This window comes from Pteropus vampyrus, unplaced genomic scaffold, assembly GCF_000151845.1.
Source record: "Pteropus vampyrus isolate Shadow unplaced genomic scaffold, Pvam_2.0 Scaffold36, whole genome shotgun sequence".
NCBI classification, from domain to species: domain Eukaryota; kingdom Metazoa; phylum Chordata; class Mammalia; order Chiroptera; family Pteropodidae; genus Pteropus; species Pteropus vampyrus.
Window position 1 is genome coordinate 4,916,005 of NW_011888817.1, and position 22,478 is coordinate 4,938,482.

The following is a 22,478-nucleotide window of genomic DNA, read 5'->3' on the forward strand; positions in this document are numbered from 1 at the left end:
CCCAGTGCCAGCTCTCTGAGACTAGGGAGAAGGGCGAGCCCAGCGTTGTTACACTCTGTTACACTCTGTTTACCTCTGTTACACTGTAATCCTTTCCATATAGAAAGGTCATTTAGATATAAAATGGGAGGTTTTTATTATGAACAGTTTGAGGGTTTTTTGAGGGGGATAAAGGGACTTTACCCTTCAAAGGTTTAAAACACATATTGGGAACATCATCGCACATTGCAATCATCCCCAGTGTCCAGCACAGCACTGCGCACAATTGGTACCTCATGTTGTTGAATGAATGAATGAACGCGTGAAAGAATGCAGGTAGATGGATTTCTTACCTTCTTCCTTCCGCTCTATGGACTCTTCCTCTTCCTGATCTTCTTCTTCAATGTACTCTTCCTCTTCCTCATCTGTGTGTGACAAAGCATAATAGTGTTCAGATAGGCCAGTTTCTTAGAGGAGCTGCTCAAAGGGAAACAGGGCTGGACACAGCACTGATCCAAATCCCTTCCCACGCCCTGTCAGGGTCAATGGGCCCTGCAGTGACATCAGCGGTCCAGGAGGTGAAGAGCTTGCCAAACCCAAGCTGCACAGAAGTGGGCTTCCTTCTTCCTCAGCCCTCCCCTTCCTTGCCACCCCGCTTCCCCACCCCCAAGGGAGAGAGAGGTTCAAAAGGCTCTTTTTGTTCCAGTAGCAGCAGCAGCTTCTATCGCCTGACCTGCCTGTGACCAGAGGGGACCTGTGCTTCTGCATAGCTCTCAATCAGACAGATAAACATCATCTATGGAGATGGGACAAGAACACCTTGATTCTCAGGGATCAGAGTCCTTGTCTTGAAGGAATTTGCCCAGCCTTTGGAATCTGCTTGCCTAGCACTTCTTGTTCAGTTTTCCTCATTCCTCAGCCCACAGAGGGGTGCAACCTGTGTCTTCACTTCCCCTGCGGGGACATCACCTTCAAGCTCTGCTAACAGGGAACATGCCTGTCACCTACGCCCTCTCCCAAGACACTTCCTTAACACTTTGGGGCCTTGAGGGGATCACCACAGTCAGAGCGTTAGTCAAGAGTGTCTAGGGAGAGGCTCGAAAGAATCAGTGTCTCCAGATGACAACAGAAACTACGTCTTAAAGATGCTGTTAAGTGATAGAATTTATAAGCACTTAGTGCCTGGGATATAGAAAGTGCTCAATAAATGGTAGCTGTTGGTTCTCTCTCCATTTCCCTGTGAGGAAACTGAGGCTGAAGGAGATGATGGAAGGCAGTTTGGGTCTACACAATGTCATACTGTTCAATAGCACAATCTACTCTTGAACATCTTAGCTTTGGGAGGGTAACGGTGGAGCAGGTGATCTACAGTAACGGCTAATTTACTGAGCAACGATTATGTCCCAGGCACTGTGCTAGGCTCTGGGCTCATCCAGAAGTTGACTGAATGCATATGACTGATATCTGGGCATCTTGGCTAGAGTATCTGCCTCTATGCAGGGGTCAGTGAGAGGGAAGCCAATTTCCAGGGGTAAAACGGGGAATCAGACAAGTGGCACCACCACCTCCTTTACCTGTCCCAAAGTCAATGGCCCTCAGGGTGTCTGCTATGTGCTCTAAGTCCAAAGTAAAGTAGTCCATGTTTTCGAAGCCCTGCTCTGTCTTCCCCAGCTGGCAACCTTTGGAGGCTTCCACAATGCTGTAGGGGAGGAGGGTGGAGAGAGAGAGAGAGAGAGAGAGAGAGAGAGAGAGAGAGAGAGAGAGAGAGAGTGAGAGAGAGAGCGAGAGCGAGAGCGAGAGCGAGAGCAAGCAAGAGAGAGAAAGAGAGGGAGAGAGAGAGAAAGAGAAAGAGGCCGGGTGAGATCTCTGGGGCTCAGTGCAGGGAGAGGCTGTCTTAGCTCCAACTCACACCAGTGCACATGCATGTGCCCACGCCCAGGCCTTGCACACAGACGCTCCCCTTGGAGCGGTGGAGTAGTTCCTCTTCAGTCACAAGCAGAATGGATGATCCAAGAAAGCAGGGGATGCAAAAGCCAAGAGAGCCAGCCTGGGGTGAGACCATCCCAGCAGCTTTAAGGCAAAAGGGGAGACCCACTGGACAGAAGTCAGAGGCCCTGATGGGAGCTAGGGCCTCGGATCACAAGCCCTGTGGAGACACTGACCTTTTGATGAGTTGCTTGGCACTCTATGGGAGGAGAGAGAGAGCAAACGGTTAGGATTGCATTAGGGGTAGCCCAGTAAATCAGCACAACCAATGACTGGGTGCTTCAGATGGGTACTTGGTGCCATTCCTTAGCCCAGTTGTAACCTGCTCCCCACCCTGGGCTGAACAGAACTTGGATCTTTTCCTTCTGTCCGTGGTCTGCACAGGTCTTGGTCATCACCCTAGGCCCCTCCCATTATCCTGGCAGGAAGCTTGGATTTTAGGAGTATCGGTCTAAACACCTTGAGCCCTGAACTCTCCAAGATGAAAATCATCCTAATCACTTTTTATATCCGATGTCTAGCAGAAAGCCTGGCCTACAGTAAGTGCTTAGGAAATTTTTATTGAACTGAACTGTGGAAACTTATAGCTGATCCTCATCTGTCTCCCCCAACAAGCTCTTCTAGGGCAGGGCTGTGTCTCCTTCATCTCTGTCTCCGCCTCAGTGGCTGACCTACAGTAGGTGCTCAATTAATAGTCTCTAGGTTTAGGTAGGGACTGTTACATGCCCATTTTACAGATGAGGAAACTTAACCTCGGGGAGGTTTCAATGACTTGCCTGAGGGCACATGGGTAGTCAGTGGGAGAGCATGACTTAAACCTTAGATAGAACTGTCAAGTTGAAGTGCCTCTGCCCATGCCCTCCTAGCCCTGCTCACCAAAAGGAAGATGGCTCCACCGGGCTCATCCAGAGACTGGATGGCTGTCTCCACCAGCTTAGTGGACTTCTCCAGTTGCTCCCGGTACTGCTGGATGAGGGCCTCAATGAAGCTGAGCTTCTCCTCCTGCTCCTGCGTGATCCGCTGTAGCAACTCACTCTTCTTCTCATCCAGGATGGCATACAGCACGTCAAACTTCTGGCTCAGCTCTTCCTTCACCTGGTGACTGTTCTCCTGTGGACAGATATCTAGGGGTCACATCCTGTGGGGTCTTCCTCCCCATAATTCCTTCCTGGAATGGGCATGCTAGGAACAAAGACTCTAAAGCTGGAAGAGGTCTTACTACATCGCCATTTTACAGAAGACGACATGAAGGCTCAGCACGAAGAAGGCACTTGCTACACCCAGCTACTTAGTACACGTTTGGAGTCTGGCATCATGGAAAGCAACTCCCTTCCTCAAAACTAGAGACTCCATGGTCAAAAGGGATAATATATATTCTGGGCTTCCTGTGTGTCCCCAGGTCACACTCTTTCTCCCATCTCAGGACCAAGTCTGGCTTCCTGTAGCTGTGCATCAGTTGGTCCTGGCAGAAGTGGAGAAGCAGCACCCCTAGTGGCCTCCTCATTGAGGCTCCCTTCTCACTAAGGCAGATGCTACCTTTTAGTTTCCTTACCTGTAAAATGGGTTTAATTAGCAGCTCATCAGACTGGGGATTCTAGTCACCTCTATCAGTTTGGGAGCCCCTCATGGGTGGTAACAATGTTCCTCTCCTTCCTTTGAACCTATCCTTCACACAGCTTTTTTTGCCCAACAGCAATATGATGATCTGCTCCCCACATCTCATTTCCAGGTCCGCACTTCAAGTGGAGATAGAAAATCACAGATGCTTTTGCAGAACTAGAAAAGTTTCCTTCTGCCGCTATGGTCTCGCTATGCAAAGTGTGGTTCATGGACCAGCAACTTGGGCAAACCCTGAGAGCTTGTGAGAAACGCAGAATCTCATGCCTCATTCCAGACCTACTGAATCAGAACTTGAATTTTAATAAGACTCCAAGGTGATCTGTAAGCATTTTAAAGTTTGAAGCCTTGGTCTACAGCACACCAGAGAACAAGGCTTTAAAAACTATCAGTGCTAAAAACAATCCTGGGAATTATCAGTGGGACACAGCCTGAGGTCAGGGACTGGGTCTGTCTTGTTCTCCACCCCAGCCCCAGCGCCTTTGGCAGGGCCTGACACACAGCTGCGCTCAAGAAGCATTTGCTGAATGAATGGATTAATGGATTAGTCAGTCCCTCCCAACTATCCCTGCTTGAACAGCTCAGGCTCCAGGCCCCAACATTTAACCACAAATCCTGGGTGAGTCTTCACCCCAGAGGCAGCACTGGAGGCTTTAAACCCCCAGGCAGAATTATTGTCCCCTCACCTTGGTCACTCGACTGGAGTCCTCCAGCTGAGTGATGATGGTTTGCACACGGTCATTCCCGGCTACCAGCATGGAGATACAGTTACTCAGTTCAGTCTACATGGGAGGAAGGGGTGAGGCATCAGAAGAAAGACAGAAATAGTCCCAGGGCCTGTCCTTTTGGGAGTTGGCAGCAAAATGGCACTCTCAGTCCCCTTTCTGCTAGAAAGAGCCTCTAGTAACTGTCTGGCCCCTCTTTCCAAGGTACAGTTCAGGTCCAGGGCAGAGAATATCAGAGAGATTCTGTTGCCCTTATTTTACAGATGAAGCACAGAGAGAGGAAGTGAGCTGCCCAAAATACATAGCAAGGTACTGGCAGAAGAGGGGCTTGTTCTAGGAAAGAAGGGAGAAAGAGTTGAGAGTTCTACAAGAGATCAAGAGAAGAGCAGGTGAGTAAGAAAGAACATGGAAAGAGGGGCCACAGCTTACTGCACGGACAGGAGAGTGGGTCTCCCATAGACCCAGACACACAGGGAGAGGGCTCTCATCTGCCTCCTGCTGCAGAGGAATTTGAAGACTGGGAGAGGTGATCAGCATAGGAAGAGTTATCTGGCACCCAAAGCACACTGTGGTATAGAAGTCATGGCCTGAGAAGTCCCCTAGTGGCCTGGCCCTGGGGTCTAGTCTCTCCCCTGTGGCCACACCCAGGTGCTCTCAAGTGGCTCTAAGTATAACCCATGAGCTCAGCCACCTCCCCCAGGAAGGCAAGGGCTGCTGTCCCTGTGGCCTGGGAAGTCCCTTCAGAGGGACCATCACTGAAAGGCCAGCTTAGCAGATCTACAGGGATCAAATCCACATCCTGAATCACCAGGCCATGCCCAGCAGGCCCAGGCTGGGGTGGAAGTGGCTCAGGCCAGTACCTTTTGTCCCTGGAAGACACTCTGCAGCGGGGCCACCTCGCAGGCCTTGTGGGCCCCAAACACCTTGCACATGGAGCACGTGGGCATGTCACACGTGAGGCAGTAGATGTTGATTTTCTCGTCTTCATGCTCCTTGCACATTGGATGGCTGCCCTTCTGCAGAGGCCGACTGAAGTGGAGAATAATCACGTCACACGGTGGGGGTCCCGAGTCTCTGTTTCTTCCCCTAGCTCCAATCACAGCTCCACCCCAGATCTATGACCTGAGCTCTCAGTGGTTGGCTGTCCCTAATTCTTTTCTTTTTATCCTTTGGGGACCCAAGACCAGGGAAGCCAATGACACCAAGTCTGTCCCCACATCCGAGGATTCAAACTCCAGTGATGGAGTTGGCCTAGATATGGGAAGGCTGGTAGAATCCCAGAGTCAGATCTGGAGACATTTTTGAGAAGAGGAAACTGGGCTCCAGGAAGGTGAATTGACTTGCCCAAGGTCGCCCAGCAAGTCAAGGCGGGGGAGGCTAGAGTTCATTTGCTCTAATTATAGTCACCATAGCCCTTGGTTTCTGCAGCTGGGCTGTGAGTGAAGCAATTTATATTCATGGCCTCACTGAATTCTATATTTAATCCACCAGACTGTAACCTCCATCAAAGCAGGGAAACTTGCCTATTCTCTTCACTCCTGAATCTGCAGTGTGCAGTGCCTGGCACAGAGGAGGTAGTAATTAAATACAGATAGAAATAATAAATCAGTAAGCATGACACAAGGGTGCCCCAAGGCTCAGAGAAGGAGGCAGTTAGTGCATGGACAGTCCGACAGTCCAGCACAAGCCTTGACCTTGGCCAGAAACTCTTTCCAGAGTCCAGTCTCTTCCTTCTCTTTTGTCTCAAACACACATTCTTAGAATGTCTTTCTCCCTTTGTCTCTCTCTCCACTTAGGGTCTCTGCTATGTTATCTATGCTTCTCTCAGGAAATCGGTCACTTCCTACTTGAGATTCAATTTGGAGGGTGGAGGGGGTCTAGGTCTTATCTCCCCAGCCAGACTGTACACTCACTCAGAGTCAACTCCCTGTCAGCAATACCTGTGACTTCCCAGCTTCTAATATAGCAGACATCTCCCAAGCCCAGGCTTTAGCATCTGGGTTGGAATCCAGATTTTCTGCATTTATTCATTCTGTGACCCTGGACAAGTGCTTTCACCTCTCTGAGCCTTTGTTTCCTCCCAGGGCTCCTAGGATCATGGCAGGAGTTGTCTATACTGAATGTGTAGTGCCTGGCACAGGGCAGACCCTCGATAAAGGCAGCTACCATTGTCATCCAGGTATACAGAAAGGCCTCAAAGGGTTGGAACACAACATGGTCTTCATAGGTCAACACTGGGTGGGCTAATCTTTTGGTGCGATATTGATTTTATTGTGATTATAATGACCAACAATACATTCGCATTGTGAGACAATAGCTGTTAGGTGTGTTCATCATGGAGTCAGACAGGCTCCCACTCAGTTTTACCACTTGGATAAATCTCTGATCCCCCCTGAGCTTCCATTTCCTCATCATAAAATGAGAGTAAGAATGTCTTATAGAATTACTGTGAGAATTAAATAGGGATAATCCATGGAAAATATTTAGTACAGTGCCTACATACAGTAGATGCTCAATAAATATTTGAGATTTTTAACATTTTCGATAGAAACCCTATTTGACAGTCACAATAACAAAGCTTACTGTTCCCTCTGTAGCAGGGCACGCGAAGGCCCAAAGACTTACACAGGATCCTACAACACATCAGTAACAGAGTCAGACCAGGCCAGGGCTTTTTCTCACGAGGACTGGTCTGCCACCTTTCCCTGGGCAGGACACAGCCTGCAGACAGATATTTGGTAATGGTTTTGGACAAGAGCCGTGAGGACAGCAGCCTGGAAGTCGTGTTGGGATGCCCTGATTTGTAAAGATCCCCCTGGTAGCTGTGTCTCTCTCCAGTATGAGGCCCAACACTACCCAACCTCCACCACTCACAAACTCTGCCTGAGACAGAGGGAGGGAGATGGAGCTCCATCGACCGGGCCCACTCCCAGATCTTCCACCTCCCACCTGGGAAACCTCGGGTAACTGACTTCACCTCTTTGAGTTTCAGCTTTCTCGGCTGTGAAATGGGGATGATAAAAGTCAGGCCTGCTCCGTAAGGTTGCTGCGAAACAGCAGAAGGAAGCGTTCCCAGGGCCCAGGGCTGTGCCTCCTGGTGCAAAGAATCAGGACACATGGAATCATAGCTGTTATGAACTTAGAGAAACCGGCTATGTTCTCACTGGGCACTTTCTCTGCTTATCAGGGCAACTTATCTGGCCCCAGTGCCTCTGTCACCCTTTCATATCTCATCTTTCCCCTGGTTCCTGTCTCAGTATTTTTCAGGAGGGGAAGCCTGGGCCATTCACTGAGTGATGCCAAGAGTTCGGCCTGGGGGACAGAGTGAGCCTCTGTTCCGGCCTGAGAGAGACAGCTCTCTGTGGACTGGCTAGTGTAGCTTGTCCAGCCAGGGGACTGGATCTGGAGTAGATGAAGGAGGAAGGAGCCTCAGAGAGATGGGCACAGAACAGCTGGGGAGGGAGGACGGGCTCCCAGCGGCCGAGTGAACTGACCTTGAGCACTCCTGCTTGTAGATGTCAATGATGTTCTCCACCAGCAGATTCCTCTGCAGGCCGTACACTCCGTGACGATCCATGATCACCTCATGGCGGCAGGAGGGGCAGCGGAAACGGCCTCCAGACATGGACATCGAGCTTCCCCGGTTAGTCCAGTAGGGATTTGCGGCCTGCGGGCAGCAAGGGCAGAGGTGCGGCTTGGGCTCCCTTCTTAGCCCCTGCCCCTTCTAATCTCCGATTATCCTTCCCCCTGCTTACCCCAACCCTTCTTGTCAAACCACATGACCTTGTCAAATATGGAGCCCCTGTCCTGAGATGGGAGGCAGCCCACTTACCCAGGGGGCTTCTGAGAAGCAACTAAGCAATCAACAGGTTTGGGAGTCAGCAGACCTGGGCTCAAGTCACGGTTATTCTCTGAATGACTTTGGGCAAGCAACCTTATCTCTCTAAGCCTGGTCAAATTGGCATTATAATTGGAGCCAGTTACTTTAAAGATAAAATAGTGAGAGAACATTTTATAAAGTGCTTCTGGGGAACCTTGAGTCCTGCCTCCCAGGCAGGACATCTACTCTCATTGCTTTCTTAGAGAGATGAAGCCCCTCCTGCCCTATATTAGAGGAAAGGGAAGCTTCGAAAGGGAAGATGTCTCCATGCCCAGTGCCTCCCAGCCACCATTCTCCTAAAGCTCTGGGCCACCTGCCACCAGGGAGCTGGCTCCAGCCCCAGGGGTCTGGTTTCTCTCTCCTCTGCCTGCCTCCCTTATCACTTGAGGCATTTGACTCCTGATTGAAGAGTCAACTGTGGTGCTCAGGGCAGAGGAAGCAGGTGGCAGAACCACAGGCAGGGTGGGGAGGGGAAACGTGCGTCATGGAAAAGGAACGGGCGGCCACAGCTGCCTCCCCAGACCCCTCGGCCCAGTCCAGAGGCTGATGCAGAGATTCACTTCAAAAGGGAAAGAACTGGCCCCCGTTTAGAAGGGTTCTGGGCTAAGAGAGATGGGCTAAGAGAAAAGGATTCCTGGACCTAATTTCCTTTCATCACAGGAAAGGTGAGTAGCCACCTGACTCCCCAAATGAGGCCATGCCCAGCACTGACCTGGAAGATGTCACTGGCACACTTCCGGCAGAGGTTGTGCTGACATGGCAAGATGACCACAGGCTTGGTAAACATCTCCAGGCAGATGGGACAAATCAACTGTTTCTCCAGGTTCTCCAGGGGGCTCCCATCCTGGATCAGGCTTGATTTATAATCCATACTGTTGGGAGGTGTGGGACCCACCTGGCCGCCTCCTTTACCTGTCTTGCTCTAAGCAGACCTTGGGTCTCGCCTTTGTCACAAAACTCCCGCCGGGAGCCTCTTAGCCTTCTTCTCTTGGCGCCCGAATTCTGTCTTGGTCTGAGGCCCCTCTGATATTTATAGCTAGACTCAGGTCACATGAGCCCCAGGAGGGAACCAGCTGAGCATTCTGGTGCCAGTACAGCTGGCGGGGCTTGTGTTTCCTTCAGGCCTGCAAGACCGGCCTCTCAAATCACATGTAGGGATGAGCAATCGCTGTTCCCCTGGGATGGGGGTCGTAAACAAGAACAGCCTGTTCATGGGCAGATTTACGGGAGGACTGGGGAACACCAGGCTGGTGAGTTGGGGATGGGACTCAGAAAATGGGCCACTGGGATTTATGAGGTTAACAGCCAGTGCTCTTCACTGACCATAATCAGGTCTATCCTTCCTCTGGAGTCCTGGGCAGCTCCTAAGATGAGGGGGCACGGCTGCCCCTCTCTCAGAGCCCATCCCTCTGTCTCAGACCTGAGTATAGCATGTTGCTGGAGACCCTGAGACCCCTGTCCTGGCTAGTCTGTCCTCCCACCCCTTGGCCACTAATGCCGCTTTAATGCTGAAAGGGCTCCTTTAAAACAGTCCAATCTCTTCATTTTGTAGATTTGACACTGGGGTCAAATAAGGACCTTATTCAAAGTCAAAGAAAGTGAGTGGCAAAGCCAGGAATCTTAATTCATTCATCAGATATTTTTCTGAGTACTAACTACACAGCAAGCACCAAGGTGACAGATAGGTGAGTAATCCTTTTCCCTGCCCTGAGAGGCTCACAGCCTAGGGAGGCAGATAGAAATAACTAAGCCCTACCTAGTCGCTTGGAAGTTATCCACATGCTCCCCTCTGCATCAATTTAATGTTTTTTCCATGTCCTTCTGGACATCTTCCATGGTGGCAGGTAGAAGTCATGAGAGCAGTTCTAATGGCTGTTTTTAAGGTAGAATCTCATGCAAAGGGACATTAGGGCTACCAGGGTATAAGGTGCTGGGGTGAGAGTGGGAAGTGACATCAAGCCTCAGGATATGCCTAAGAGAGTGTGGAACATACAGGAGGAGTGTCCAGGATCTCACAAAAGAGGGACAGCAGGAGAGTAGGTTTGCTGGCTTCAGCCTGGAGAGGAGCCCTAAGACAAGACCTAGTGAGTAGTAAGGGCAGAGAACCCAATCTTGGGAGTAAGAGGGAAAAGAAGAGGGGGACCAGTCAGAGAAAGAGAAGGAGGCCTAGAGGACAAGGGGCTGGGAATTTCAAGAAAAGGGTAGCCCCCTCAAAATGTTAATGGTTAGTTTTTGCTGAGCACTTACTATGTGCCAGACACTTTGCTAAGTGCTTTGTATGCGTCATATTATTTCATCATCTCAACAATGTAAGAACTATTATATCCCTGAAAAGGATTCCTGGACCTAATTTCGACATGGGGGCAGGAGTACCCCAACACCAACAAACAATTCTCAGACACTGGCATGGTAGCCAAGATTCAACTCAATTCTGACACTATCTGCCTGGGAGATAGCATCAGATTCCACAGGTAAAGGGCTCAGTCCCACAAAACCATCTCCCACCTCAGACATCAGCCTAGGCTCTTACCTATGCTGCTGACTGACTGGCTACAGACTGGAAGTTTCCATGACCTCCTCTCCTCAGATTCTATTAATTTGCTAGAATGGCTCGCAGAACTCAGAGAAATATTTTACTTACTCGATCAAAGATTTATTATTAAAAAAAGGTATAATTCAGGAGCAGCCAGACAGAAGATGTAGCCGCCAGCCTCCGAAAGACACACGGACTACCAGAAATCAGTGAGTTATAGGAAACACACACTTTATTCAGCCAGCTAGGTCTGCCAGGGGTACGCAGACCCCAAATCAAGCAGCCCTGAAATGTAGAGGTACAGGGTTTTTAAGACCTAAACCCCCATTCTTCATCCTGTTTGAACACACAAATCTACTTTTCTTCTTTTTACTGTCAACCTACAGGTCGGTTGTGCAAGCGGGGGTAGAGAAGCAGAAAGCTTATTGTTAGAGCGTTATGTTCCCATGGGCAATAGCCAAGCAGTAATTTTCCAACCAGCACAAGAGATGCATAGGGCAAGGTATGTGGAAGGGGCAGGGAGCTTCCAAGCCTTCGCCAGGTGTGCTATTCTCTCAGGGCCTCCTAGAAGCTCTCCAAACCCTGTCCTCATTACATGGACATGACTGATTAAATCACTTGCCATTGGTGCCTGATTCAACCTCCAGCCCCTCTCCCCTGCCCAGATTGGGGGGAAGATGGGGAAGAAGTTCCAACCCTCTAATCACCAGGTTGGTTCTCCTGGCAACTAGCCCCCATCCTTTGGTGCTTCTAAGTCACCTCATTCACATAACAAAAGACTTTTATCACTCTCAGCTGTGAGCCAGAAATGGGCAGGTGAAGACCAAATATATATTTCTTATTATAAATCACAACATCATACTCTTCATTCTACAGATAAGGAAACGGGCACAGGGAGGTAAAACAACTTCTCTGAGGTCACGCAGCTTGCAAGTGGCTCTAGGACACGAACCCAGATATGCTTGACTCAGGAGCCCAAATTTCTCTTGTCTCTACTTAACTGTAAAGGTCAACGATGCCAGGGCAGCCAGGGGCTAGAGGAGGATGAGGGCTGAAAAGAGGCCATCCCTTTGTGCAGTTTTGTGCAGGCAGCATTGTACTCCAGGAAGGTGGGCCTCTCCACTGCCACCGAGAACAAAGGCTTAACTATCACGATAATCCCATTCTCCTTTGCCTAAAAATAAAAAGATTTCCTCCCTGTTAAAAAGTCAAGTAGAAGAAGAAAGCTTCATTCTTGCCTTTGAAGTGGGTTGTAGGTATCATTTCATCTTGCAACCAAGATAGGACAAGTCTAGGAAGAAATCTGTCCCTTGAGAAGGGCAAAGGAGAACTAGAGAAAGTACTGGGGTCCTTGATGCCATCATCGTGCTGCCCACCTCCTTCACTATTTAAGATGTGACATAACAAATGTCATCATAGTATAATTATTCTATTACTTGCAGCAGAGAGTCCTCTTTATACATTCATGATTTCAATTACTTTATGCTAATGATCCTCACATTTCTAATTCCGGTTCAGACCACTCTTTCCCTTAAACTGAAGATTTGTTGGCGATCTCTACTGGGATGGTGTAATAGTGCCTCAAACTCATCATATCCCAAACAGAACATAACATCTCCCCCCACACCAAGATCCTCCTCCCCTTTTCCTCATTTCATGTCTCAGTGAAAAGCACTACCATCCACCCATTGGCACAGACCAGAAAGCTGAGAGCCATCCTTGGGCTTCCCCTTCCTCCCACTGCACACCCAGGAAATCTCAGCATCAAGCACGGGTCCATCTTCGCATCTCATTTGTCATACTCCCATCTGCGAATCTGACTCTCCCTCTGAACTTTGAAGACTTTAAGGGCAAAGACTGTCTCTAATCATCTCTGTACCTCCAGTGCCTGGCACATGGTAGGCATTCAACAAATGTTTTTTTTAAATGAGTGGATAAGTGAATAAATGAATTGAACAAGGGAACAGCAGAGTCACAGTAAGACTTAAGGGAGATCAGTGTAGTTGAGCAAGGTTTTTTTGGCTGAGGGGGTACAACCAATGGAGAGAAAATACTGAAGATTAGGGGGCTAGAGGTGATGGAGTAAATTCTAAAGCCTTGGAAAGGAGAGGGGCACTCTGACTTTTGAGATGAAAGGATAAGAGAAAGGAAAAGATGGAGGTAAGAATCAGTGGTATTGGGAGGTTGAGAGTAAGGTACTCATATCGATGACCTTGGTCAAGAGAGTTGAGGTCAGTTTCTAAGGCTGAGGCAGGGAGAAGTGTAGCATGAATGGATAGTGGGAAAAGTTTGGATCAGCTACTGTGAAACACAGGAGGAAGTACCCAGAGAGGGGTGGTAGGACTGTCTGGGAGCATAAGAGCCTCGCTGATGTTTCCCAACATAGATTTGCCATTTGAGAGGAGCCATTCACATGGTTCTGTTGACTTTCCCCAGCCACACTTGGCAGTCCAGGTGCAAAAGTCAAGCAAATGGACAGTGGGATCGACTCCAGCCTGGGAGCTGGCAAGGCCAGCTCTGCTGAAAGTCAAGGGGTGCGGAAGGGAAATTCCCACATGGGCCATGCTGGGCATCAAAACATGTCCTGTCATTTAATCCTCACAACAGTCCTGCAAGGCAGTTATTATGATCTTCATTTTTCCCAGGAGGAAACAAGATTCAGAGAGTTAATAGCTTGGCCAAAGTCACACAGCCACAAGTGGCAGAGCCAAGCTAGGGTTCACATCCAAGGTAGCTTGACTCCTAAACCTGTGCTCCTAACACCGAAGCATTTATTGAGTGCTTATTGCATGCCGGGCACTGTGCTAAGCCTTTTCAATCCATCCTCTTGTTTAGTCTTCAAAATAACTCAGTGAGGCAGGGGTCATGATATAGTCCCTGTTTCACAGCTAAGCAACAGAGGCTCAGCAAGGTTAAATCACTTGGCCAAAGTCCCCCAGCCAGGGAAGTGGCAGAGCCAGCATCAGAAGCAGGAAGTTAAAAACCAGCATTATCACCAGTTATTGGACTATGCTATAAAGTTATAGACTGACAGATGAAAAGACAAACTTTAAATATCAATGGTGCATCTGAGCCTAGAACTTTTAACTACTGTGTTTTACTGTTTTCCTCTCTGCAAGCCTCCTCATTTATTCCTTTTACTGTTTATTAATGAAAAATTCGAATATACAGAAGTAGAGAGAATAGTATAATGAACTCATGTAACCAAGTCCATCTTTAATCATTAACATTTCCCCAACCGTATTGCACCTGTAACACCACTCCCCACATGCTTCTTTTTTCTGAATATTTCAATCTTAGTTATCAAGTCGTTTCACCCCTAAATACTTCAGTAAGCATTACTGATAAGAATTATTTTTCATAATCACCATGCTATTTTCATACCTAGCAAAATCACAATAATTTCTTAATAGTATCTAAATCCCAGACCATTTTCAGAAATTGCTGATTGTCTCAAATGTCTTTTTACAGTTAGTTTGTCCAAATCTGATCCAAATAAGGTCTTACACGAGGTACGTTGTTTTTGTTTCGTTAATCTCTTTTAATCTCTAACAATAGCCTTCCCTCCCATTCTTCTGTGCCCATTGAGAGAATAATTCTGGGTATTGGGATTCTCGTTTTGATATATCAGGAACTGAATTTCAGAGAGGTTAAGTGACTTGTGGACCATCACACAGCTAAGAGACAGACTTCTCATTTGGGACTACCCCCAAAGTCTGTGTTACTAATGGGAGGAGCTTTATGTCTGAGGGGATCCCAGCTGAGTAGGGGGCAGGAAAAGCAGCGGGGAAAATGGTCTTGGTTTGGCAAACAAAAGGGAGAGGTGGAAGGTAATTGTAATCACATCACTATTTTTGATTGATTTAATGTTTGCAAGTGGCTGGGCACCCTGGCACTATTTCGTTCAGTCATCACAACAAATACGAGTAGACCATACTTATCTCCATTTTACATGAGGAGACCGAGGCACAGACTGGCATACGGAGTTGCTTCCAAGTCCCATGGCTAGTGTAGGCAGAGTTTGAACAAGCTGATTTAACCTTAAAGTCTATGCCCTTTGATTGTCACTCGAGAGGGGACTTTTCAGAAACCCTAGATCTCGAGGCCTCTCGGTTGGGGGAGAGAGCCCTGGCCTGGTGCCCAGACACCTGGGCTCCATCTCTAGCTCTGTCAGAGACCAGCAATGTGATGCCCAGCAAGCCACAGCCACCTTCAGAGTCTTCATCTGCCAAATGCAGCAACTGAAAGAGATGACTCCCGAGGGTCCTTCCCCTTCCCCACTGGCAGGGTTCTCAGAGGAGCTCTTCCCAGGATGGATGACACAGGCCTGGGGGTGGTGATGCTGGAGAGGAAACCACCCTCCATCTCCCCTTTCACTTCTGCATAGCTTGGTACATCACTGAGCAGGTCCTTTCCACGTGAGTGCTGTTCTCCTCCTGGCCCCCATGACGGCCCCTGGAGGATGGGGTTTGCCCTGCCTCTTCCTCTGGATTTCCCCTCTCCCCGAGCCTCTGTGGTGCCTAAAGCACCCTCAGAGAAAAGGGTAGGGGAGCTCTTATTTTCTTACAGTTTGAGATCTCTGTCACATGCTTCAAAGTCATCCTCATTAAAGAATCATCCCAAATCATGGGATCAAACAAATAAGTCATTTGATATGGAGGCTAAAGCCAGAACAGATGTCACAGATAGTTCTATAGGGTCTGGGGCATGATGCAGTACCCCACGAGCCAGAGAAAAGTCCCCTGGCCCTGGCCCACAGTCCATGGAAGGGGAGCATACTATCCTGGAACTTATCGCTCAGGACTGGGAGCCCCATAGGCCTCTTCCCTCTGTCCCCAGGTCTGACAGTTATTGCGGGCAGCTAACTACAAGGGCTCTGGGGAGTGGGTAGCCATTAGAGAAAAAGATTGCCCCAGGAGACATGGGTGTTCATAGGGTCTGAAGGGGGTCTACATCAATGATCCTGAAATTAAGTACTGAAATTGCTTTATAAACAGAGATACAATAAATCCTGACTAAAAGGCCCTGAGACTGCAAAACAACACAAAGAGGCTGCCCAGGCACTAATGGGTCAGAGTTCAAGTTTAGGCTCCTCTACATATCAGCTCTGTTACCTTGGGAAGGTTACTTAACCTCTGTGTCTCAGTCTTCTCATCTGTTAAATGAGAGTTGGCTAGAATAATGGTATCTCTGGGCCTTTCCATCCCTGAGAGTTTCAGATTTGGGGTGACTGCCCCCAGCACTAGGCCTTGCTGAAAATGGATGGTACAGAGGTAAGAGTCCATCTGCCCAGGCATATGGCATTTATCTGGCACATTGGAAGACATTCAACAAACATTGTTGTTAATATTTTCACAGCCAATGGGAATAATACGGGCTGGCATTTACTGAACAGTTACTGTGGATAACCCCATGGTCTGTGTATTAGCTATTGCTGCAAAACAGATTTTCCCTAAACTTAGCAGCTTATGACAATAATAAACATTTATTATCTCACACCATTTCTGTGAATCAGGGATTCAAGAGCAGCTAAGTTGGGTGGTTCGGCTCACTGTCTTAAGGTGTCTGTAGTGAAGATGTTGCCTGGGGATGCAGTCAGTTCATCCTACGGCTTCACTGGAGCCGAGGATCCATTTCCCAAATGGCTCACTCACATGGTTGGCAAGTTGTTGGGAGGCCTCAGTCCCTCAGCACACACACCTCTTCACAGGGCTGCTTGGGCATCCTCATGGCATGGTGGCTGGAGAGTGATCCAAAGGAGTAAGACAGAAGTGGCAATGTCTTTTATGACCTAGCCTCGGACATCACACACCACCTCTTCCATGGTATTCTATTGGTCACACAGACCAACTCTGATACAGTGTGAGAGGGAGCACACAAGGGCATGAATAACAGGAGGCAAGAATTATTGAGGACCATCTTGGAGGCCAGCTAGCACAGTCTGTTCTAGGTGTTTAATAGCTAGTCATTTATTTATTAATTTATGAGGTCGATACTATTATCATCCCCATTTTACAGATGGAGTCACAGAGAGATTAGGTAACTTGCCTAAAGTTATATTTCTAGGAAATGGTGTGGGACACTGTTAGGGACTGTCTCCCCCAAAATTCATATGTTGAAGCCCTAATCTCCAATGTGATGGTAATTGGAGATGGGGCCTTTGGAGGTAGTGTTAGATGAAGTCATGACTTGGGGCCCTAATGCCCTTAGGGCCTTAGAGACACAAGGGCCCACCCCTACCCCGCCCATGCACAATTGCTGGGGAAAGGCCACATAAGCACACACAAGATGACAGCCATCTACAAGCCAAGAGAAGAAGGCTTAGAATGAAACCTGCAAGCACCCTGATCTTGGACTTCCCAGCCTCCAGAACCACGATAAATAAATTTCTGTTGTTTTTCTGTTGTTTAAGACACAGTGGCTTTGTTATGGCAGCCTGAGCAGACTAAGACAGGCCTTAAACTCAGAGAGTTGGGCCACTGAGCTCTTGTTCTTAAACTTTCACTCCTATGGCCCCATTAGCACTGGCCCTGGCTCACCCATCTGGCCCCCAGACTCTGGGAAGACTTGGAAAAGGGACTAGAAGAAGCCTCATGGCAAACCCAAGGCCTCAGGGCTCAGCGCTGACCCAGATGTTCTGCACTTGTACAGAGAGACAGTCTTGGGGGCCAGCTGCTCACCCCACCCAGCCTGCTGTTCCCCACCCCCACCAACTTGAACCTGGGGTTTGGCCAATCACACCCTCGGGATGATCCAGATCATAAGCAGTAAGCAGGAGGAAAACAAACTATATTTAAACTGGCAGTTGCTCCATAAACAAAGCTAAAAGACAAGTGACCCTTGGGAGAAAACAGTAGAAACACTGGTAAAGACCAAGTCTCAATCCTCACAATACACTAAAGGTTTAAAAACAAGCAAAGGATACAAAAAGATGATTCACAGAGAATAAACAAAAACAAACAAAACAAGGTGCTTGTCCTCACTAATGTTAAAAATCTCAATAAGATCTGATTTTTCTACCAGATTGACAAAAATTGACAAAAAAAATATTAAAGATTAACAATTTCCAAGGTTGGCGAAGGTATAGGGCCATGGACACTGCCATTACTCTTGACCTTGGGGGAGGTGGTGCAACTTGACAAAATCAAAATGTAAAATATTCATGCATGCCCCCCAGCAGTTGTATTCTGAGGAATTTACCTTATCAAAAAACTAGAAAGATGATGATGAGAAATATAGTTAGCTAGCTCGAAAGAGAGAGAGATTCAGATATACAGATGTATTTACATACGAGAATTTTTTTTCGCAATATTGTTTATAGTAGTAAAACCTTGGAAACAACTCCAATATCCATCAAAGGAAAAAATAAATTGTTGTGTGGTCACATGGTAAACACTGTGCAGCAATGAGAATGAACAAAACACCACACATGAATCTCATTGAGAATGTTCAGCAAAAGAGTACATACTGTATGATTCTGTCTTTATTAAATTCAAAAGAGCCCACACTAATCTAAGGTGTTAGAAGTCAGGATAGTGTTAACCTCGGTGCGGGTTGGGGGTGGCTGGAAGGGGGTGTAAGCAGGGCTCCAGGAGTGCTAGTAATGATCTGTTCTTGACCTGGATTTGGGCTATGCAGGCAGACTCACTGTGTGAAAACACCTTGAACTGTACACTTATAAACTGTACACTGTTCTGAATGTATATTACACTTAAAGAAAAAGTTTACTAAAAAATAAAGCAAAAAGATACCACGATAAGCGTTCCAACTGTCCCTGGATAAAACAAATATACATTTAAACGTAAATATTCCTCCAATAAAAAAATGACAAGCTTTCTATTTGAATACCAATATGAAAAGATGTCAGCAATATATCATTAGGCACAAACAGAAAAATATGTGCCACTTATATGTAATCTGATTATTTTCTACTAAAAAATTATATATAGCATATGTATATAAATTTATATATCAAAATTTTTGTACAGGCATAGAAAATGGCTGGAAAAAAATCTCCACTGTTTAAAAGTCACTTTTCTTATGGACTAGAACTCAAGGAGCTGGGCCTCTTCACTGAGCCCCTCGAACAACGCCCAGCAGGAAATGTGAGTTCTAGCTGAGTGAGCTAGGCCCTCTCTTCTGTTAGAGCCTAGCCCTGGGGGCCAGCAGGCCAGAGGGGGACTTAGGATCAGGGCTTCTGGAAACACTGTGAGAGGTGAGTGGCCCTGGAACCCTGGAACAGCCAGGTCAAAGCCTGGGGGAGTGCATTTAAAGGCCACTGCTCTCATGGGCCCCAAGGGTGAGGAGGAGTGGGAGGAAGGGGGACAAAGCCCTACGCAGGGACCCCATTTCATCATCACAACCCCATGAGGTAGGTGTATGACTATCTCCATTTCTAGATCAGAATGCCAAGGCTAAGTACATTGCCCAAGGTTACACAAATAGTAAATGGAACAGCCAGACCTTGAACCCAAACCTTTCCGAATCTCGAGTTAGGGGATCTGCACTGGGATGGGGAAGGAAGGGGTGGAGAGAGCAGGGAGGAACAGGCTGCCCTCCACGAAGAGTCAGAAACCTAGTCCACAGATGTTTGCAGGGTGCAGAACCTCAGGAGCCCCCAACCTACTAGGAAACACAAAAGCAGTTTCTCTCCAGTGCCACGGCCACACCACCCATCTTGGGTCAGATCTCAACCACTAAATCTGGCCCCAGAGGCTGCTCCGTTAACTCAGCACTGACACCTCGGGTTCCAGCTGCCGTGAGGCTGGCACCATCCAAAATAGATCTCAGGAGTAAGAGCCTAGTCAGTCCACCGTGCCTCTGCACAGAGCCAACCCCCCTAATCCCTTATCTCCCCCTCCACCCCATCACTCTCCCCGCCTCTCCCCCTCCAACCCTCTCAGCCCTTGGATTCTGAGTCACTCTGGGCCTGAAGCCTGGCTATTGGAAAGAAACAAAGGGTGGGGCAGTGGGCAGTGGTGGCTGGAACAGCCTGGGTCCTGGATTCAAATCCTTTAAGTTTGAGCCAGATGTCACTTGTGACTTGGCTGATTGTCTTATGCAGGTTAAAATAAGCTAATTTACTGATTGTTGGGAGTGGCAGTTGGGGGGGAGGGGGCAGCGGTCAGTGGTTGGGAGCCTACTATGTACCAGTTTTAATCAGTCCTTACAACTGTGAGAGGTGGGTATTAGTGTCTCCATTTTACAGATAAAGAAACTGAGGCTCAGACGGGAAGTAATTTGCTCAAGGTCTCCCGCAGCTTAGACTCTGAAACCAAGAAAGGACTAGATTTAAGCTTGGCCCTGCTACTTACTGGCTGTGTGGTCTTGGGCAAATTACATTACCTCTCTCAGCCTGTTTCTTCATCTATAAAAATGACATTAAATTAATATCCAACTTATAAAATTATTCTGAGGATTAAAAAAAGTAATGTTAAAACTCTTAGCGTGATATCTGATATAGAGAAGGTCCTCAATCAATGTTATTATGATTAATTCAATCATCCGACCAATGAGGGAATTCACTCCCTAAGATCAGTGGGGCTAGATCAATCCAAGAGGTCTTCCTGAGAGAAGCAACATTTCTGTCCGGAGACCATGAGTCCACTGGATGTGTGTGTGGTTGTGGTGAGGGCGGGCCTGCAGGGCGGTGGTGGTGTTTGGGAGATGGTGGAACAACTGGGGTGGGGAGAGTTGCCTCAATCTGCTGTGGGCAGTCGGGGGGTCAGGTCAGGTCAGGTCTAAACACGGTCAGGTCCAATCCTCATTCTCAGAGGATGTCCCAACAGTCTGTTTGGGCACCTTGGATGATAAACAGGTTGTCACCCTGCGAGCCCCAAGTGAACCTGATAAATTTTGGCAAAGCTAAAGAGAAGAAAGAGGAGGCTCATCTATAAATACCCCATGACTCAGGCTCAGTGTCCTGTTGAAAGAGACGTCTGTGTATGGCTCTGCTGCTCTGGCCTCATTCCAGCTCGGGGAGGAAGGTCTGGGCCACTCTGAGGTCAGAGGCCTCCCAGTTCGCTCAGTTGGGGCAAGTTTAGGGTCTGGGGCCAGGCCCACTAGGGCCTCATTTAGTGTCCAGTCCATTAGGAGACTGAGAAAATCTCTCACCTCCCTGGGCTTCTTGTCATCCAGGAAATGAAATAATGGGCTGTGAAGCAGGATGGTCTAGTGTTTGGGCACACAGATTTTTGGTGCCAGAAAAACATGGGCTCAAGTCCCAATTTCATTTCTTAATGAGCTATGTGACTTTAAGCCAATCACTTCACTTTTCTGAATTTGTTTCCTGAACTATAAAATGAGGGTAATAATGGGATTCCTTCACAGAATTGTCATGAGGATGAAAGACGAGACATATATAAGGCACTTAGCACAGTAACCAGCATGTAGTAGACACTCAGTTAATGATAAATATGATTACAAATCAAGTGAGCTGTTTAAAGTACTTTGAAAAGGGAAACTTAGGGATTTAGTTTCCTCTAGAAAGATGTTTAGGGAGTCAGTGGTTATCCAAGACCTTTACCGTCTCTCTGCTTCCCAAATATGAAGTCAGGGTATGAAGAAAACAAGACAATTCCCAAGATTGGTAGGAAAAGGGCAAGGTACTGTCATTTATCAAATACCTACTGTGTGTCAGCTGCTGTCACTTACATTGTCATCTCATTTTACTTCTCAGTCATCAGCAAGGTATAACTCACCTTTATAGATGAGTAAACCAAGGCCCAGTGAAGTTAACTGAATGACAGAGCTGGGATTTGAACCCAGGTCTGTGTGTCTCCAAAGTGCTTGTTGTGTGTGACCACAGGACTTGGCTGCTTCCCTGCTCTAAGAAAGTAACCAAAGAAGGGACAGATGTGAGAGAATGAACAAGGAAGACTCAGGGAGTTTGGCAAGAGTCTGGGAGAGTGCAGAGTACTAGAAAGACAATTGGAACTGGGAAGTCAGTTGGGAAAAGACACATGACTTTGAGGTGACCGCTCTGTGGGTCGACCAGCAGACAGATGGAAAAGTGTGGCTGACTTCAGAGGAAAGATCAGCCTGAGATGGAGGGAAGAGTCCTTTGCTCAAGACCATCTGAAGTAGCTTCTGAACTTACAACTGCTGAAGACTCTCTTCTGCGTGGTCCTGAATGCTCTATCTGTAGTTCTCACCTCAGGGTCTTTGCACGTGCTGTGTACTCTGCCTAGAATAGTCTTCCCCTTCTCAACTAAAATGTTATCTCTCCAAAGAAGCCTTCTTTAACCACTCTATTTAAATAGGAACCCATCCCATTACTACTGGACTCAACACTTGTTTGATTCTTTCTTAATATTTATCACAATCTATAATTATTTTTACTCAATTTGCTTGTCAGTTGTCTGTCCCCAGCCCATCCCTACCCAAGAAAGTATCTATTCCATGAATGGAGGAATTAGATGAGCTTGTTCACTGCTTATCCACAGCCCCTGGCATACACTAGGAGCCCAGCAAATATTTGTGGAATGAATGAGTGATCCAGCCCTACCTACCTCCTAATATCCCTCTTTTTTCTGATTCTCTGATCCTTTGAGATTAGTTTGCTACTATTTCCCCATCACACCCTCCTTGTTCCCCTCCTATGTGCCTCCACTTGGAATGCCCTGTCTCTTTTGCCCAGTCAAACCTTGCCCAAGGCTTATCTCCTATTGGACCTCCTAGGGTACCTCCACTCACCCGTAGATCATGTGCCCTTATGAAGTGAACAACCTACACCCTGCTCCAAGCACCACTACTTATA

The 22,478-nt window shown here is 47.7% G+C and overlaps 1 protein-coding gene across 7 annotated transcripts in view; it reads right to left on the reverse strand.

Annotated features, from left to right (window-relative positions):
* The window catches only part of TRIM63 (tripartite motif containing 63), a 41,223-nt gene that overhangs the window by 1,120 nt on the left and 17,625 nt on the right, over positions 1-22,478 (reverse strand). For 3 of the 7 annotated variants that reach the window (XM_011357652.2, XM_011357658.2, XM_011357653.2), the window contains 8 exons: positions 8,900-9,031; positions 7,802-7,974; positions 5,168-5,336; positions 4,269-4,364; positions 2,842-3,075; positions 2,142-2,164; positions 1,554-1,678; positions 333-404 (listed from right to left, as the gene is read on the reverse strand). In XM_011357652.2, coding sequence (XP_011355954.1) covers positions 333-404; positions 1,554-1,678; positions 2,142-2,164; positions 2,842-3,075; positions 4,269-4,364; positions 5,168-5,336; positions 7,802-7,974; positions 8,900-9,031 — 1,024 coding nt within the window. Of the gene's footprint in view, positions 1-332; positions 405-1,553; positions 1,679-2,141; positions 2,165-2,841; positions 3,076-4,268; positions 4,365-5,167; positions 5,337-7,801; positions 7,975-8,899; positions 10,975-11,721; positions 11,895-22,478 lie in introns of those variants that run through there. The other 4 variants (XM_011357656.2, XM_011357654.2, XM_011357655.2 and 1 more) reach the window with 3 other exon arrangements.